General features: G+C 46.0%; 6 protein-coding genes across 6 annotated transcripts; 3 read left to right on the top strand and 3 right to left on the bottom strand.

Moving 5' to 3' along the window:
- Positions 1–52: 52 nt before the first annotated feature.
- On the bottom strand, positions 53–1126 carry N7500_004992 (uncharacterized protein; the record flags this gene model as incomplete). Its single annotated transcript, XM_056676137.1, has 1 exon — positions 53–1126. The coding sequence occupies one exon, from the start codon at positions 1124–1126 to the stop codon at positions 53–55; it is 1074 nt and encodes a 357-aa protein (XP_056531137.1).
- Positions 1127–2747: 1621 nt separating this feature from the next.
- N7500_004991 (uncharacterized protein) lies at positions 2748–3869 on the top strand (the record flags this gene model as incomplete). Its single annotated transcript, XM_056676136.1, has 1 exon — positions 2748–3869. The coding sequence occupies one exon, from the start codon at positions 2748–2750 to the stop codon at positions 3867–3869; it is 1122 nt and encodes a 373-aa protein (XP_056531136.1).
- Positions 3870–5806: 1937 nt separating this feature from the next.
- N7500_004990 (uncharacterized protein) lies at positions 5807–11126 on the top strand (the record flags this gene model as incomplete). The annotated part of the gene is made up of 11 exons (XM_056676135.1): positions 5807–6065; positions 6115–6935; positions 7391–7621; positions 7666–7725; positions 7784–8086; positions 8149–8329; positions 8387–8479; positions 8526–10038; positions 10089–10595; positions 10642–10833; positions 10880–11126. The coding sequence occupies 11 exons, from the start codon at positions 5807–5809 to the stop codon at positions 11124–11126; spliced, it is 4407 nt and encodes a 1468-aa protein (XP_056531135.1).
- Positions 11127–11828: 702 nt separating this feature from the next.
- On the top strand, positions 11829–13535 carry N7500_004989 (MDR family MFS transporter; the record flags this gene model as incomplete). The annotated part of the gene is made up of 2 exons (XM_056676134.1): positions 11829–12146; positions 12201–13535. 2 exons carry the CDS (start codon positions 11829–11831, stop codon positions 13533–13535), a joined length of 1653 nt encoding a protein of 550 aa, XP_056531134.1.
- Positions 13536–14048: 513 nt separating this feature from the next.
- On the bottom strand, positions 14049–17527 carry N7500_004988 (Male sterility NAD-binding; the record flags this gene model as incomplete). The annotated part of the gene is made up of 6 exons (XM_056676133.1): positions 14049–15231; positions 15290–16361; positions 16424–16820; positions 16874–17113; positions 17166–17232; positions 17289–17527. The coding sequence occupies 6 exons, from the start codon at positions 17525–17527 to the stop codon at positions 14049–14051; spliced, it is 3198 nt and encodes a 1065-aa protein (XP_056531133.1).
- Positions 17528–18322: 795 nt separating this feature from the next.
- On the bottom strand, positions 18323–19197 carry N7500_004987 (O-methyltransferase; the record flags this gene model as incomplete). Its single annotated transcript, XM_056676132.1, has 2 exons — positions 18323–19093; positions 19156–19197. The coding sequence occupies 2 exons, from the start codon at positions 19195–19197 to the stop codon at positions 18323–18325; spliced, it is 813 nt and encodes a 270-aa protein (XP_056531132.1).
- Positions 19198–19421: the final 224 nt, after the last annotated feature.

Below are 19421 nucleotides of genomic sequence, written 5' to 3'. Positions count from 1 at the left end.
AAGTGATCGAATCCCCTATGATATAGATACAAAATGAACATTTACCGATGTCCTAGGCCAGGCCTTGGGCATTGCGTCGGACTGAGCCTTCTTCCCCATTCCCAAGACCCAGAGCTCGGTTTGAGGTGATAACTCCGATGGCATTCTCCGCTGTTTTGCATTTGGAAGCTGGGTTTGTCTGGCCGGTGGTGAGACTTTCGTTTAGATCCATTATGGGCTGTTCCGCGCGTAATTCATCAGGTACGTCGTTGTACATGGTTTTTGACATTAGTATGTTAAGCCAGGCCAACTGTCTTGGAATCTGTGGGAAATTTTGAGTATTTTTCAGGAGACCCTGGTGTTGTTGACTGACCTCCTCCAGTTTCGTGTCTAGGTCTATCATGCCAGACGTGTATTTGTCTTCCATCGTACCAACAAGATGCAGAAAACAACGTTGAAGATCTTCCGAGGCGTTTCTGATTTCCTCCGCCAGATGAACAAAAACAGGTCTTACTTGTTCATTTTCTTTTCGAAAGTGTTGGATTTGTATCATCAATGCACCAAATTGTTCTAGCACGCCCTTTATTAGGTCGTAACAATTGTTTTTCAGGTCTTCGGTGTCGCTTTGGATTCTGCCTAACTTCACGAAGGCCATAAGTTGTAATAGGAGAGTAATCAGAAAAAGAGTAGCCAGAACATAGAAAGACAATCCGTTAGTCTGGGCGGGGTTGGGCTGCTGTAGCTCCTCGTAGCGAAGCTCATTTGCCGCACTTTCATTCAAATGAACCGGACTTGGTATGGCTATGGCATTCGGGTCGAACATGGACGCTGTCACTTCTGGGATGTTGAGTTGCAGTGATGCTGCTTCAGCCGACTGTTCCAGGGCCAGCCTGGCATTTTCGTACTGTTGGGCATCGAGTGCAAGTTTCAGAAGAAGGTCGTATTCCGAGATTGCGTCATCATGGGGGAAGATAAAAGGGTGAGCTTTGCGCAGCTCATGGATGGACCAGGCAATCTCCAAGGAGCCGAGACCACGCCAAAAAAAAGAGTTGGAAGGATTAATTCCTGTGTACGGAACAGAATGCCAGATGCCAATACTGTTGAGGCTGGCAAATATGAACGCCGACACCAGATTTTCGAACATCATCATGATATTTGTATCAGATCAGTGTGGCCAGTGATAGCTCAGTAAGAGATCAGTGATAGCTCAGTGATAGATCAGCGAGATTCGAGAGATTCGAGGAGATCTCCGCCTTTCTCGGTGTTTTGAGGGCTTAAATATAAGGCGGAATCAATACAATGACCAGGTGACTCTTTGTTCAACAGTGTGCATTCAAACTTGAATAAGCATTCATTGTTTTGGCTGATTGCTTGAGGGTTACATTATGTGCATTTCTTTTGCTTGGTCCTTTTGGGCTTGTATTCAGCCTCTTGGATATCCCTATCCATTGTCCTTGTCATATCTATAAGATCTATATAGAGATATATTAGGAGATCTGATAGTCAATACCATTGAGACCTTATGATATGTAAATCATGAGTACAAAGAAAAGCATTCACACTAGCACAAAGAGACCTAAAATATCTGACAGGTTCAAACCCGATTTCGTTCATTATTATAGTAGCTATACCAAAAAATACTATCCCTTTGATCGTATGAAAGATATTATAAAGACATGGGAAAATGTTCAGAGCAAAACAAAAAGCATTGTTATCCCACTTATCTATACGTCACTGTGAATGTTTCAGCCTACATGTGAATTACTTTGGTGCTTTACCATCAGCGTAAGCTAATACTCACATTGTAAATTATTACTATTTATGAATCTGTAATACTTTAGCCAAGCTGACAAAGGCATCGATGATTATTTTGATGACTCTCATTCAGCTATATTCATCATGCGCAAGTTGAAAATTGGCATGAAACCTAGTAGAAAATGACTTAATGAGCTCAGTAAATATGCGACTCTTCGGTAGACATATAGCAAGAGGCGATTATTGACCAGAAAAACTGAGTGTGTCACTGTATTCTCATCATGTTCCTCATTATCAATGCCCCCAACATCCTTGCCATTGTCCTTATTATCGGCCTTTTTGGCCTACAGAAGAGAGTTGTACCACTGACTAGCGGCATCTTTCTGAGCCTTTCAAAATCGGCCCGAGGTATTCATTGCAACTTGAACGCCATGTCTTATTATGTGTTGGCGAAGCTTGACTGTAGCCGAGATAGAGACCTGAATACAATAAAAAATCAGCTCGGAGAGCCTGAGAACAGCACTAACATGTTTGTGTGGGCAACTCGGAACACGATAGAAGACCTTGCCATAATACACAGTGACTTGACCAGTGAAGTTCTGTTCACCTAGTATGAGTTCATGTTGACTCTTCTTCATATCGACTTACAGTCGTGTAAGGTGGGAGATCGAGCTCCCCGGCCTGGGATCTGATAAGGTACTCTTTATACGCATCGCAGTTTTGTAAGAAGACGGGGCAGCTATAACTATTAAGTAGAGTACTGGTGGGTGTCATCTTAGGTTCTGTTTTGGCCTCAGGAGTTTGGGTAATTCTTTGATAGAAGAGAGGTAAGGTAATGGAAGAGAGAGAGAGAGAAGAATAGTTGTTAGGTGCTCTGGGCAGCTCCTTCTTTGCCAACTTCTTTTTCCTCGGTATCATCTCTTCTATCTTCATCCGTCCTCTCCCTCTCTCTTTTTCTTTGAGATTTCGACCATCTTGCCTCAACTTGCACTTCGCCCCTCACGCCTCACAAGATGGGCTTCTTATTCGCAAGTCAGAGCGATGTGACTCTTATTGTTATTAAGGAGCCGACCGAAAATGACGAGAACAAAACTAAAACAGCGTTATTTCATGTCGATCGGGCAAAATTGATTGAGAGCAGTGCATACTTTCGAACAATGTTCTCATCTCGGTGGGAAAGAGCCGGAAAATACAACCCCACCCTCAGAGGCGATACAATCAAAAGCATGGAAGTGATATTGGGGTCAATTCATGGATTCGACCCCGAGCCAGAGTCTGTCTCTGTTACAGATGTCTGGTACACAATGAGGGCCTGTAACAAGTACCTGTTGGATCCTAAGAAGCTGGTGGGCTGGTTCACACGTTGGATCCAATGGATTGACCAAGAAGATACTACAATATGGGAAGATTTGGATTTCAACCGCCAGCTGCTATTTCCTTGCTATTTCTTTGATCATGCAAATGCCTTCCAACAAATTTCGAAGAGACTCGTCTATGACAACCCGGGCTATATTACAGAATTGGCACCGAGAGACTCACCATTATTCGAGCCAATGCATATGCCGGCTATCGCTATGCGTAAGTCGACCTCACTCGTGTCTTTGAGGCCGAAGAATTCTAACTCACAAAAAGAGCAACTCAGAGCGGCAAGAGGGCGACTCCGCACGATTCTCCAAAGATCGCTTTTTGAAGATGTAAACGTGACTATCGACTATGCTTATTGCGCTTGTGCAGCACATACCATCTTTTCCTACATGAGAGAACTACATAGAATTGGGGTCAGGCCGCTGGATGGCGACATCCATAAGAATGGCGTCCGCGACATTCTCAATCGACTGAAGGGCTTCAATGAGGAAAAGACGTTGAACGGGCAGTCATCAGTGCAGAGATACACCGGATGCTCTCACTCCTGGAAATTCGTGGTGGAGCACTCACGAAAACAAGTTGAAGGTTACTTCGATGGTCTATGTTTAGATTGCATGCACAACAATCCCGATGAGAATTCTGAGTACTGGTCTCTCGACACCATAAGATACGTGTATGGCAAAGATTGCCGCATCAGTCATGGCCAGCCGACCTGGTACTTTAGTTTCATGGGTCATCGTGACAGAAACCCATCCCGCATGCAGTCCTGAGTGAACAAGAAGGATAAGTTGAGACTCGATTACTGGATTGATCCCCTACCCCGAAATTTTGTCAAGAGATCCTCTGTCCTCTTCCTGTCAATTTGATATCCACAGTTTCCTGAGTGTCGCAACCATGTTTATGACAAGCTCGCTGATCTTTCAGTTGATGGCAGATACTTCAATGGTATTTGCCCTTGGTGAAAATATGTATAAATCATGTCACTTTCTTAGCAAGATACAAATCGAGTAACAGTCTGTTCTTATTGGCAAAACTGTTGCCCCCTATGGCCATACATGTTGATCTATATCCAGAGCACTGTGCTGGGAGATGCAACCTCGGAAGAGTGATCAGTCAACCATCACCAAGTCCCTGATGCAAGGGTCCGAGAGCTCCTCCAATAGCATCACAGGTATCAAAATATCATAATGTAAATTACATGCTTATACAGAACCCCCCGTAAGTCAAATCATGATACGGAGTACATATATGAGATTTATTGTATATTTTAAAATACGATAGAATAGCGCGCATCCGAAAAAAATTATAAATAAGTTCCTTTCATGTAAAATGTTGACTTAGAGTCGCATTTTCAAAACATCTCTAATGCCAGACGGGGGCTGAGTTGCCAATATGTTGAAGCAAGGTGACATTGCCCGGGTGCGAATGGGCATAGCCGCCACGGGTTCCAGTTGAGGATGGCTGAGCATACTACCCATATGCTCAGTATTACCTAAACCCATCCTCAACTGGAACCCGCATCCGATCCCTGGCCGCTACGTCCCTTTACACCCGGGTGTTGTTGCAAGACAAAGCCTGTGTGGTGATTGGGAAATAAAAACAGCTCAAAAGGGCAGACGCTCCGTCTCCCTCAAACAAGTCAGGCGATCAGTTTTGACAGAATTCTCAAACAGGCAGAAGCGAGAAAAAAAAAAAGACAGGGGTGTACGCACCCGAAAACATGACTTTATAGACGGCCTCCGAGGCAGTGCGATAAATCATCGTGAAGGAGAATTTGTTCAGGCTCCGTGCATGAATTAATCAAAGTCCTATCGCCTGAGAGGTTTGTTGTCTACGTCTCTACGCCTCGCCGCGATAGTGCCGAAATTCCAAATTATGAGGCTGATTCGTCGCCTAGAGAGGCTCGGCCCTAACTTCGTTTATGAGAGGTCAACAGGTCACCACTAGCATGTGCCATACCTTGAACCCGGGCAAATCTATCCTATGAGATCAGCTTCACTTATATATGTTCATCTGTGCCTGTCTGTGATTATCCATCCATCCATCTATCCATCATGATTCCGGCTTGTCGGAGAACTTCACAAAAGATGAGCTCCAATAATCCACAGCGCCCTCTTCGATGCAACAGCAGTTCCACCACCGCTTTTTCCTTGCCAGAAAGCAAACCAGTACCGTACACACCTAAATGTAACTCTTCAGCGTCAGATGTCGCGATAAGGAGCCTAACCAAAAATTAGGCACGACTGATGAATACATCAAAGCTATCGCATACCATTCTCAGCAACCTAGCGCTAAGACGTTATATCCCGGAGAGATTTATGATACGCTGAAACAATTTCTTGAGCAGAAATCAAATACCGTACCAAACACTGCAAGCCAGGGGCCCAAAGATTTCGCATGGCTCGTCAGTCCGAGCCAGGTGGGTCAGCAAGCTTCGTCAGATCAGCATTGGCTGCCGGACAGCAATAGTAATAGGAATCGAGAACAGTTTGAAGGATTTGCTGATCCGCAGTCATGCATAGAGGCGTTGAGGGCTAGAATCGAATTATCACATCCACAGGTGCTATTTCTAAGGGGCCATCCTCCACCAAGTTGGCTTTCAAGCATTGGCGCCTTTTGTTGCGCCGACCCTGAGCTATTTCGCTGGTTTATTAGGTACCGTGCCGGACCAGGAAGTGACTATTACTTCGACTCCGCTCCTTCTATAATGAGTGACATATTTCGCTTCAAGTTCTTTACCATCGGATCCAAGAACTATCGACGTCGATCATCTCAAAGCGAGGTAGACGCCTTACGCGGAAGGGCATTTAACGATCTGCACAGGTATCAGGCCGAGTTAAGAGGAAACTGGGCGCTAAAGCCAGGGGACTCGATTGTGCGGAATTTCCATGTACTAGATGAACGTCATTGCGTCATTGAACAGGAGATTGTGATCTCCATCTTCGATGTTGGCAAAACTTGGATGGGTATGATCTCTCGTACGACATTCATCGATATATTTACTGATTATCATAGCCATTGCCTGTTCAGATGCAGGAAATGACCTCTCTCAGGGACCAAGATTTCCCTGGCTCGAGGCTGGCGAGGACTCATTACCAATCACACTTCTACCAATCGTTCAATATAGACCGAGGTGTGCGTTAAAATACCGCGGTATTAACGAGAGTACTAGGTCGCCAAAAGGAAAGAACACCCAAAGTCTTGCCATTTTTCCGGAAGGCTACGGGCGTGGCTTAGATTGGTCGCTTGCAAAATCCGATCGGCTTCATATCTTGGCGGACGTGTTCAGACTATCTGCCTTCTCTCAGAAACAACTTCTTAATGTCATGAAGGAGAAGATAAGAACTGAAACGAACCGCCTGTCGCTCAGTAATGAGAATCCAACATTGGCCAACCTGCTATACTTCCGGGATATCCTACAGGACCAGCTAAGCAACACTTCCTATATGCTGCAGTTGACAAACGACAAGAACAATATCCTTCAAAATGGTCATCGCTCCACCACTGCTATATCTATCGATCAAAGAAGCGTGGCCAATGACGCCATGGCCGAAGTTTGCAGCCTGTTTCAAGACTTGCACTTAGAAGCACAATCACTCTATGAGAAGTGCACTCAAGGAATGACAGTTATCAGTAATGAAGGCATGCTTGCAGAGTCACAACGCGCCATCCAGCAGGCGAAGTTGGTTACAAAGCTCACAATCGTCGCCTTTGTGTACCTTCCGTTCACTTTCACCGCTGGTTTCTTTGGTATGAACTTCAAGGAATTGGGAAATGATATGCCCTTATGGATATTTTTTGCTGCCTCATTTCCTCTGATGTTTGTCACTATGGGGGTATTTGCATTGGATATGCAAATGATGAAGAGAGTGTTGCGAGCATTGCATATTGCATATTGGGACATAACTTATTTGGTTTAATAGAACATTCAGATTAGCAACTGATGAACATATATTGTTCTACGAAGTAATCTCTCTCTCTTTTTCGAAGTCCTCGTGTCATGTGGTCATTGGATGAGGCTGACTTACCAAATCTGCTCAGGTGCAGGGAAGCTCGAGCGGGGGGTTTCTGGTCACCTGAGCAACATTGTGAGGATTATCTGATCGAACTTCTGGTTCTATAATTTCTGCCCTTCTGAGATTCATGTGTTTGTATGGCCATGACGGAATTATCAAGTGCCAGAGTCACCAGGAGTGGAGGTTTCCAACAAATTCGTGTCGGTCCAAGAGTCCGAACCCTGTATGTAACAACCTTTCACATTTGATCCCTTCTTGCTGGTGGGTAATAACAGGAGCTGATTGGGGGCAGTCTACTCGCTGTAGGTGGAGTTGGAACGACACCTCCAGAGCATTGGACAAACTCGAAAGGCGACCTATGGCTGGGCACACTAGATGCACCTGACATCGGCATTCTGTCCTTCCCAAACAGACTTGCAACAAATGGTATACTATCTGGGAGGAATATTGAAGAGGAAGGTGCTTCTCTTCTCGCTGAGCTGTACCGCCTCGCCGAAGATGAGACTGTACGTCTTTCCTCCAGGTGACGGAGCATCGCTGATCACTTTAGGTGATACAATGTCCGATTATCCTGATTGCTCATAGCCTGGGCGGATTGATTGTGAAACGAGTATGTTTCTCGTCGTAAGTAGTTTGCAATATTGTGGCTGAATCATGCAATTATCTAGGCCATCTGTCAGGCAAAGCAAAGCCCAAACACTTATCGGCATTTGATACGCAAGATTGCTGGATTTGTTTTCATGGGATGTCCGCATTCTTCGTCCCAAGAACTAAAAGACTGGGTCGGGGTGGAAAGCATTCTACAGAAATTTACTAAAGGAAGGTATAATCCCCTGGATTTACAATGTGTTCAGAGTTTGGCTGGGGATTGTGAAAATTTCCGGGTCATCTTAGCCGAAGACGAGAAGCAACTGTTGACCGTCAGCGAAAAGAAAGGAATGAGCAAACAAATGATTGGAAAGAAAATTTTAGTAAGCCTGCTTGTTTATGACGAGTCGTGCCTCTCTTTCGGGGCGAGACTGATGACAGACAGTTTGTTGACAGACACTCGGCAACCATTGGCCATGACCAAGAGACTATAATTGAGCACGACTCCAATCACCGAGACCTCTGCATTGTGTCGGCTGGAAGCAAAACGCTTGACGGGATCTTTGATTTTCTCCATCTAGCTCTGGATGACACAAGAAAAGCCCTCGCCAAAGACTCTCCACGGTGTGAGTAAAATTTCACGGTTGGCACATGATGCTAGGGCTTGGCTCACAGAAGATTAGACACCGGACCTTCCGTCTTCGCTGAATCCACTGTCAGAGATCAAAGCAGTGATGATGAGGATCTCTCTGGTGTTACAACTGAATCCATGTCTGGTTGGTAAAAATGCCATATGTGACAAATATATGTTTTGCTGATTAGCCCTTGAAGGCCAGAATGTGCTCCGTGGTCCCGATGCGTCCGTTCTAGCAACCTCGGAGCCAGCTTCCTCAACTAATCTCGGATCATGGACCAAGGGTGCTACCGCAGGCAGTGATAAGATCAACCCCGATCTCATCTCCGCCTTGAAAGATTTCAGCATCGAGTACCGCGACCCTATCTTGCCGTGCAAATCCATTCTACTGCCCAGGGATCCCGTTTTTTCTGGGCGCGAGGACACACTGTCAAGTATTCGGCAGGCCCTTGTAGCCTCTATACAAGAACCTGAGAATGGATCAGATAGTTCACTTGGCGAGATAATCCCATCGTTGAACGTTTACTCCCTCTGTGGTCCAGGTGGAATGGGGAAAACTTCCATTGCCAACGAATTTGTTCACAGGTATGAGAAGGACTTTGACGCTGTTTTTTGGGTTGCAGCGGACGAGGAGAGCAAGCTCTTTAACGGCTTTCGAGACATTGCTGTAAAGCTCGGCATCATTTCAGACACCGATGGCAAAGATCTGCCAGCAATCCGAGAGATGCTCTTAGCTTGGCTTGCCAACCCTCTCAGGTCATATGAACATATGGACCACGTGAAACCAGAAAGAGCATCTTGGCTCATCGTTTTTGATAACGTGGATCGTGCTGATACACTTGAAGACTTTTGGCCAAAAGATGCTGCTGGTTCAGTTCTGGTTACCTGTCGAGATCCATTGATCAAAAGCTCCATCTATTTGAGAAATACTGGAAGCATCGTTCCCGAGCTATTGGAAGAAGAGGGAATAACTCTACTGCTTCGTCTCACTAATCGTGAGAGCGATGAAGATGACGTAAAGCAGGCACCTAGGGTTGTTCGAGCCTTGGGCAGATATCCCCTTGCCATTGCGCAAATGTCTGGAGTCATACTAGCTCGAGACCTTGGTTTTAACGAATTCCTTGAATTGTATTCCGAGGAAACAGAGCGTCGAGAGATTCTTGGAATCTCAGAAGGGCAATCAGCTTCTCTTCGCAGATACAACCAGACGCTTGGTACTGTCTGGAACCTGGATGACTTGAGAGAGGGCAGGGCCTTATTAGAAGTCATATCGTTCCTCGATCCGGACAGTATCCCAGAATCGCTCCTAGAGAAAAACCCGGCATGCATGGATTGGGATCGCTATCCCAAAACATCATTGGAATACTCAAAGGCTCGTGCCGAGCTACTTTCTAGGTCACTGATTTACAGAAATCGGGGCAAGAAGACCTTACGTGTCCACCGGTTAATACAGGATACTGTGAGAACTCAAATGAATGATGCAACATTCAATGAGGTATACTCAAGAGTGCTGGACATGCTTGGTGCACGGTGGCCAAGGGTTTTCAAAGGCTTTGGCAATGTACAAACGGACTGGCAACAGAATTCTGAGCTTTGGGCTCACGTTCTCTCACTGTTCAAATATCGGGACCGTTTTAGCCCTGGAGCTGCTCACTTTGCTACTGCTATCAAGCGGATGCACTTTGCCCTCGATGTCTTGATGTACGTGAATGAGAACTCACGTGTGATGAATAAACTGACAGATAGACCAGATTTAGCGTTTCAGACTCCCGATTTAGTGCTTCACCAACAATCCTGCTCTTTTTCAGCTTTTTGAGAGATGCAGTGAGCGGAGAGCCAAGTCATGAGCTACAAATGATTGATGCTAATTTCCACTACTGCCGAGGAGAACTCGGGTTGCATATCAACAACCGTGAACATCCTTTGCCAGATTTCAGCCAATGCGTCAAACAGCTGGATACTTTACTAGATGATGATGCCAAGAAAGCTGATTCATTATTTGGGGTCGCAGTGAACGAGCTCGGTTGTGCCTACTTGATGAATTGGAAGAACGACGAGGGTCTGATTGAATTTGAGAGAGCAGTCACTATCCTTCAAAACCTATGTCACCCTTCAGCGCAGGAGATTACTATGGGTCAAATCAATGTAGGATTTGTCTATGGTTACCTTGGACGGTATGATGAAGCTTTGCAGATCTTTGAGGTTGCATTGAAGGAGCGTCATATAAAGCTTGGTCGGGATGATTACTCCTCCTTTGTGTAAGTGGAGTCCCTCTTATCATTTTTTCCAATGCTGATGATACAGAAATGGAAAATTGTACATGGGCTGGGGGAATGTACTGGCTGCACAGGGCCGGCTTGATGACAGCTTCAAATTACACGTTAAATGTCTGGAGCATTACAAGCGCTCGGTTGGTAATTCTCACCATAGAACGGGGGATGGATGTGTGAAGGCTTCGGATCATTTTGCTCGCACTGGAGACGGTCCTACGGCCTTGTAAGTTCCACAATCTGAGTTTTGCCACGGCCGCTAATTTCTAAAGAGCCCTGCTTGACCAAGCTCTCAAGATTTTCAACCTTGACACATACCACAGACCAGAAGCTGCAAGAGCTCACTACAAGAAGGGAAGTGTCTTGAAGCAGATGGACCAAGAAGAGGAAGCCAACAAAGAAATGGACACAGCTCTCGACATCTTCAACAGCTTTGTTTCCCCTGAAGACCGCGCTGGAACCATCGATGAACTGGATGACGAGGATTTTGATCATTGGATCATGTTCTGGTCTCGATGACCAGGAACTGCTCGCCCAGGGCGATGAGAAGGCGATAAATCAATTAACGGAAGATGCTTAGCAAGTCAGTCTCAAACTAAATTGTTTTCACTCCACTTTGGTTGTAGACTGCATGGCTTGTCCAGTAGAATGAAGATTATAAAATCAAGGTCCGGAATATATCAACAGCCAAACGGAAAAGCATGTCTTGTAAAAGCATTCATGGGGGGAATTCATACTATGTACCTTACGAACCTAAGTAGTACCTCGCAAACAATGTGAACGCGGAAGTGGCGTTGAGGCGTTTGGTCCCTGTTGATCACAACCCAAATAAAAGTGATCGAGAAATATCTAGGAGTGATTGTGAGTGAGTGACCATGATCGACCTCAAAATAAGTATGTACAACATAGTATAAGGTTAGATCTGATGTTTAATATAGAAGCCAATGAAGGAGGCTTGTGGCAACTATAAAGTGCGGGTAGATGCAGTTGGCCAATGACGCTCGCTGAACCATCATGAGTCATGGTGATTAACTTGCACTAACCTATTTAGACTTATTTGAACCCCCAAAATGGGTTAGTGTGGGCCTGGGCGAAGACATCCCAAACATGGGTACAATCAGGTATACCCAGCCCTGGAGTCTACTTAGTATACAATGTTCTCATCTCCGTTTGCTCGTGTCTCCCAACTCAACTATCCTACCCCTTCGACTGCCACAACAAATGGCTGAGAAACCTACCATCGAGGATCTACGCGTTCCCGAAGCAAACAGCCTGTCGGCTGGCGACAGCGACTCTCAAGCAGACGATGCACGCGACTACGAGCTGACTGGCATTCCACTAGTCCTGGTCATGACCGGACTTGGTCTTTCTATATTTCTTATGTCACTGGACTCGTCCATAATTGCCACAGCTATTCCTCGGATCACGTCACAATTCAACAGCACCGGTGATATTGGCTGGTACGGCAGTGCATACTCCTTTGCGATGTGCGCTTTGCAGCCTGTCGCAGGTAAGCTGTTTTCAAGCTTTGCGATGAAGGTAAGAATATCCAAAACCTTCAGACGGAGATGAAATCTCCATTAACAATTTCAGAGCATGTTCCTCGGATGTCTTGCTGTCTTCGAGCTTGGCTCATTGCTCTGCGCCCTTGCTGTCAACAGCCCTATGCTCATTGTTGGACGTGCTATAGCTGGAATTGGTGCAGCAGGTTGCTTTACAGGAGCCTTCTGTATTGTAGCAGTGTCTATCCCGCTGATCAAGCGACCCTTCTATATTGGAATCCTTCAGTCAACTTTCGGCATTGCCACCATTATCGGACCTGTATTAGGTGGAGTATTCACAGAGCATGCAACTTGGCGGTGGTGCTTTTGGATAAATCTCCCCATCGGTGCTATCACCATCATCTCATTGGTCTTCTTCTTCAAACCGCCTACGCGCGACTTGACGAAAGCCCCGTCGGTTCTTCGCAGGCTGCAAAACCTGGACTTGCTTGGCGCTTCTCTCTTTGCTCCGGCCATCATCATGATCTTTTTGGCTCTTCAATGGGGAGGGACTGAGCATGCTTGGAAGAGTGCTAACATCATTGGTCTCTTCATTGGAGGTGCGGGCCTTGGTCTTGTCTTTGCTCTCTGGCAGATACGAAGGGGTGATGATGCCATGATTCCACCACGTCTTATCACTGAGCGTACGATGTTTTTCTCTTGTTTCAGCGAGTTCTTCGCCATGGGTGCCGTTTACATTTCGATCTACTACCTTCCAGAATGGTTTCAGGTCATAAAAAACGCCTCGCCAACGAAATCTGGAGTCATGTACCTTCCTTTAGCGTTGTCAGATGTCCTCTCTGCAACCCTAACAGGTGCCTCACTCAAGTATCTTGGATATCCAAACCCCTACATGCTTCTTGGAACGGGCTTGATGAGTATAGCAACAGGACTCTTCTCTACCTTCTCCCTAAGCACCCCCCATCAGCAGTGGATTCCATTCCAAGTCCTTCAGGGTCTTGGTGTAGGGATGACCCTCTCAATGCCCTATGTTGCAACACAAACAGTCCTCAAGCCTGAAGATATTCCTGTCGGTACCTCATTACTGCAGTGCTTCCAATTCTTCGGGGCTTCTGTGAACCTTGCAATCGCGGAGGCTATCTTTGAGAACAAACTCGTCTCGCATTTGGAGAGTTGGGGATTTGAGGGCCATGAGATAGAGAACATTCTCAGTGCAGGCTCCGCCGAAGCAAGGAGGGTGGTTTCTGTGGCGCAGCTTCCAGGCGTGTTAGATGCATACAACCACGCGATCACCAGAACTTTCTATGTTGCAACCAGTGTTGCGGCTATTGCATTCCTTCTTTCACTCGGCATCCGCTGGAGGAGTGTCAAGCCAAAACTCCAGGCTGCTGTCTCTGAAGAGGAGGCTAGGTCGTCAATTCAGTAGGCTTCGATGGAACCGCTTAGTTCAAGCAAAACATGGAAGACGGGATCTTGCAACATGAGCCCTAATGGTATCACAGATAATTACGTCTTGCAGCTTAAATAATATCTAGAGATTTTTGAGATAATAATGCATAGCTAGCGGTTTTTTGATACAAAAATGAAAGCATTATTTATCACGCATTCTGGGTCTCTTTCTCTGGCCATTTCCATGTTCAAATTTATTCTTTACTCCAGTTATCTCAATATCAAAGAGTGTAATGCCAACGATCAAGTTGTGGAGCGGTCCTACATAGGTACCTATGCCTCAGTATCTAGCAGTTATCTCTCCAGCTTGGTCTCAATATGGGGTGTGCGCCAAAATTTCCTTGTCGGCCATATCATTCGCCCTTTGTACTTGCTCAACTAGGTAGTAGCAGTTTTTAAAAAAAAAAAGAAAATTGATAATTCAAAGATACTTGATTTAATTCTGGAAGCTAAGCAATCTATGGCCAATATGCCAACAAGATTTGAAGAATCAAGCCATGCCCCATTGTTCAAGCCAAAGGCTGACCCACCTATCATTAACTGCCCCGACTTGGCTCAAGCGAGGGAATCGCTCCTCAATAAGTGTTGTATCCAGTGTCACAGATCTTACAGAACTCGTCAATCTCTGGAAGAATCCAAGAAGACGAAGACCAGGATTGGGGCGATAACCCGATTCGTTGATGCCCTGTGACAGACGATGCACCCACTCTCGCAGGGAAACAACCTTGAGGGGCTCCTTCAATCCAAGGCGCTGTGCCAACAAGGGGACAATATCTGAAAATTGGATGTGATGTGGATTGACCAAATTGTAGCATCTTGTGTGGGTAGAACTGTCCCTTTCATAGACTCGCGGGATACAGACTAGATCAGAAAGGATTTCAGCGACGGTGTCGACAGGTAGCCAATCAATCTGTTTTGCACTGCCGAGCGTGTCTGGAAGATAGCCGAGGTGTACGGAGGCCTCTAGGAGGGTTGGGAACCAGTCACGACGCGGCCACGACATATCTTGGCCCTCTGTCAACTCCGTGACAGGGCCGGCGACTTGACCTAGTCGAAGTATACAGGACCTGACACCGGCCAAATTGGCGGCTTGGTCCAAGAGTAGACTGGCGATGAGCTTGCTTTCCCCATAACCTGTCTCGGTAGTCTCGGGGGCGCTCAGCGTTTCTTCTGGAACAGGTCTGTCTTCTGTCCAATTCTTCACTGTGGCGATAGAAGACAAGAATATGACTTGAGAATTGTGTTTGGACGCGTAGGCAAATTGAATTAGTCCAACAACACCCTTGATATTTGGGTCGAAGTAATTCAATGGCCGGTTGAAATCAACTGCCCACTGACAATGCAGAATATGCGTTACACTGTCCTGCAAATCATGATAAACCTCTTCAGGGAGTCCGAGGAATGACTCTGACAGATTTGCAATCCTAAAATTAAGTTGGACGGAGTGATTCTTACTTTCGTCGTCCAGGGAGCGCTGAAGACAAATTTTCGACTCGTTTGTTCCACTTCGATTGAGACAGGTGATTTGTCTGACTTCCTGGCGGCGAAGAAGAGATCTCAATATATGTGATCCAACAAACCCTGTGCTACCAGTCACAAGAACATGATGGCCACGGTTGGTGGAATCAATTGGCTGCCTGTTTCTGGGAGTATCGGGTATTGCCTTGGAGTATCTATTGACCCCTTAGCATACACAAAAAATATCACATTCAGCATTGAATAGGGGCTTACCTTTGCAGAACCTCTTTAAATTCGCTTGTCTCTTGCAAACTATGACCAAGTGGGCTTTGAGGCCCTATCAAAAATTTCGCAAGCTTTTGAGGTGTTTGGTTACGATAAACAGCGTCGACCTTGATCTTGTGCCCAGGTTGTCCAGTATGCCGCACAAGTGCCTTTCCAACAACGGCAGCTAGGATTTGTGCTTGTACAGAATCAAGTCCTGCAGCAAAGATGTCTGTCTGTTCGTCTAATTTGCTGTCTTTTGCCAGAATTCTTTCTACCAACCGAGTCAGATCGGATGCAAGCGACTCCTGCGAGGTCAGGTCTAAAGTAAGGTCGTTCAAGCCCTTCACATTCGAGGGATCCATAGAACGGTACAGCTCATCGATCTCGGTCTTGTAGAGCTCAAGTGTTCTGTTACGATGGAGTGTCCCTTTTGGTGTCCGAATAAATGCTCTGTCTGGGGCGGCAATGAGAATCAATTCCTCGTCGATCTGCGCATCTCGAGAACTTTGATCGTTCTCAATACTCACCGCCTCCTTGAATGGCCCTTTGAGTTCAAATGGGAGACCACTGTTGTAGTTCAGACTATGGTCAGGGTCGTCGAGCTCGATTAGCATTCCTGGGCGCGGTTGCTTGTTGCCGATCACCAAAGCGGCTTTGATTCCAGGAATGCCACTGACTCGGCTTTCGACTGGCATTGGGTTCATCTTCTCACCAGTGGAGAAGACGACCAAGTCATCAATTCTATATCGATACTCCCAATAATCTGGGATCGATGGATGCTTTCGAAACACGTCTTTCGTAGACCATTCGTCGAGATCAGGAAAGTTCTCAAAGACGCCTTGATATGGTTTGCAAGAATTCTGCCGATGGAGAACCAACTCATAGTCGGTCGATTGCTCCGATGAATCTTGCAAGAGCGGACGCCATTGTATGCCATTCCAGGTGTGGAAGTGGTAATAGTTCCAGTATGGTGGATCGGTTGGGTACTGAAGAAACGATCCACATTCAGTGCTTCCCAAGCCCACAAACAGTCTCGTTTTGGTGACGATTATGTCCCCTGCGGTTTGAGCAACTTGGCCTATATACAAGTCTGAGTCAGTTGCCGCCTCATTTCAACCCTGCTTCGGGACTCTTGAATACCTCCACCCGAGAAGATACAGCGTAGCTGGGATATATCTTCTAGCACCTCGGGATCTCGCGCTATATCTTCAACGATAGAGGGGGGGATAAAAGCCGCTTCGAGAGATCGAACTCTGAGTGCGTCACGTAAGACTGAAATATTCGGAGGTTGACGGGGATATCCAAGTAGAAGAACACTGCCCGAAATCAATATATAACAGCTTAACATAAAGCCCGCAACATGGAAAAGGGGAAAAGCCATGTAGACAACTTTGTATTCGGACACAACTTCAAGCTGACTCTTGATAGCTTTGGACTCCTTCTGCGATAGAAGGCGATGTGCATCAATCGCGGCCAATGCAGAGTGGGCAAACGGCACAAGCTTGGGCATGCCCGTAGATCCGCTTGTATGCAATATCTTTTCGCTTGTTAGGAGTTGGGGTGCAAGGGGGCGAAAAATATAGGACTTACTACTATTGGAAGAGATGATAGTGTGTTCCAACTTCCTTCATATGGGAAGTGCTCTACTGGGTCCAAATCGCCGAGCAATTCCTCCAGGCCACTGACCTGAAGTATATCGACTCTTTGTTTCTGGAAGATCTTATTCGCCGTTTCCGCAAACTCCGAATCGTATAACAAGAGCGAACACTGGCACTCTTGCGTGAGATTTTCATAAATCGAGATACTTGCTCTTGGGGAAAGTAAAAGAATCTAGCTGATTTAGTAGATATAGCAATCTTGTCCTGCGCTATTTTGTACATACCCTAGCTTGTAACTTGGCTATCGCCAATGTAATTAAAATATGCCTGAAATCACTCGGGCCCAAATATCTGCTCGCACGTTACATGAGCGATCATATGCAAAAGACGGAGTGAGTGAGGCGTACGCAACGGATGCTTGGGATGTAAGACCACTTCGATGTAATTTCCAGGATAGTTTGTTGATCAAAATCACCAACTGCTGGTAACTCAAAGTCACAATTTCTGGCGCATGGGAATCGCCATCTTCCGGGATAAGAAGCTGATGAACAGCCAACTTGCGGGGGTTCTGGGAGGCTGTGGCTTCGATGTAGTTGAGCAATAGCCGCTCCCCAGCCTTTCCATAATCGGGGAGCTCAGTAGTCATGGCAAAAATGGTATGAATGCTTGTCAATTTCTGAATGTTGGGATGACTTCTCGCGTTCGTTCAGGATCCTTCAGGTCATATATAGACGCGAAGTTCCGTCGGCAAAACGTCGTATTACTGGTGTTTATCAGCTAGTAAAAAAACTGAGAATATCACCAGACTGATGACACTTGGCCTTTGCGAAAAAAGAAACTTGGAATCTTTCTACGCCGTAAGTAAGCAAATGACTGCATATATAGATTGTACAACAGGCAATAGTAGGCGAAGAGGCTATGCGACTGGACATGAGTGTTGACACCCCCACTTAGCTTGCCACTAATACTACCTTGTAAAACGCATTTCATGAATGAACCCGGCCTCAACCACCACTAGAAGCAAGTTTTTTCGGGGAAAGGCCGTATTCTCTGTAGACTCTTGGACCAGTACCTTGGACCTGGGCACCTGATATATGTTGGATTAGTAATAAAGATAGGTAGTTATGCATGAAGTTTATCTTGCCTGTAGAAGATTATGTAATCTACGGTGTGGGGGACTCATCTATGTCTACTGATCCTAATTAGAAAAAGTCACATTTTTTTGGAATGTTCGTATTGTGTAGTGCTTTTGGCCCTAATGGACTATGGAGGTCCCAGTGGGCTTTCACCCTGGGCCTATAGCCCACCGGTGGACCCTTAGATAGGGCCCGAAGCCCAGCCCAGTTGTGGACATATCCAAAAATACGTATATCCCCCCTCACCCCAAATCTCCTACTTATTCTCAACTGAAATACAGCGGGAGACTTCTAGGCCATCCTGCTTATATTAGGCAGTGTCTCTGAAGACGTTCGCTGGGGAAACTCACAACTTCACCAGTTGGCGCCAAACTTTCAATAAGAGTAGTGTCGTAAGTCAAGTATGGATTCCCCAAAGACAGTTCATCATTTGGCTCTGCCAAGGAAGCCATCTGTGCCTTTTGCTCCTGTTTCACGCGGTGAATCTTGTCATCAGTCGACTCTCTCACGTAGGCCCGGTACTCAGGATTTCCTGGCAAAATCACATTATCGGCAATCACAGTTGTCCCAGGTCTCACCAGACTTAGCTCTTCACAGAGCTTCAAATCATTGACATAATGAGGCTTTGCATGATCGATAAAAAGCACATCAACTGCACCAGTTGGGTAGGTTTGTCGCAGTTTGCGGAGAGAGTCGCGACAGGGCCCGATAATGATTTCCACTACGTCGTTCAATCCAGCAAGTTCCACCAAAGCCGCAGCTATAGCGGCATACTTAGGGCTTGCCTCAAGACTCAGATATTTTCGGCCACGAGCGCGTTTTAGCGCACTACCGAACAACAAAGCAGAGTATCCCACATAGCCTCCTAGCTCAATCATGAAATCGGGTTGTAGCTCGGGAATCAGTTTTTCCGCCACGATGTTGCCCTTTTCCCATCCAACATTCATGAGAAAGTCTTCTTTATGTCCGAACTCATCGATTGCAGCCAGAATTATCTCTGGTTTTCCTTGCATTTCTTTATACTTCGGATGGGATTGGATAAACTCTAGGAGTCGCTCTTCCCGGCCGTCGTTATTCTATTCCAAAGATCAGCGCCTCAAAACGAGCGAGAACAAGCATAGATTGAACAAACACAAACAGCCTCCTGAGGCTTATATACTGCCCTCTGGTCTTCTTTCATATTGAATGTCTCCTGAAATAAAAGATGCTTCGAAATAGAAGGGTGCTCTAGGCTGAAATTGCGGGTGTTTCTATAGTTCTTGCGGAGTGGGCCTTCAAGACCTCAATTTAATATATAGCTTTTGCCTCAATTTACAAGGAAATTTACCTGCCGATTGTATCGAATGATATCACAATTCCTCGGAGTCTAGATTTTCGAATGGAACCCTCCATCCCGATCTGTAG

This window comes from Penicillium coprophilum (genome assembly GCF_028826855.1).
Source record: "Penicillium coprophilum strain IBT 35676 chromosome Unknown utg000004l_segment0_segment0, whole genome shotgun sequence".
In the NCBI taxonomy this organism is placed as follows: domain Eukaryota; kingdom Fungi; phylum Ascomycota; class Eurotiomycetes; order Eurotiales; family Aspergillaceae; genus Penicillium; species Penicillium coprophilum.
Note: the sequence above shows the minus strand (reverse complement) of the source record. Positions and strands in the feature narration are given on the sequence as shown.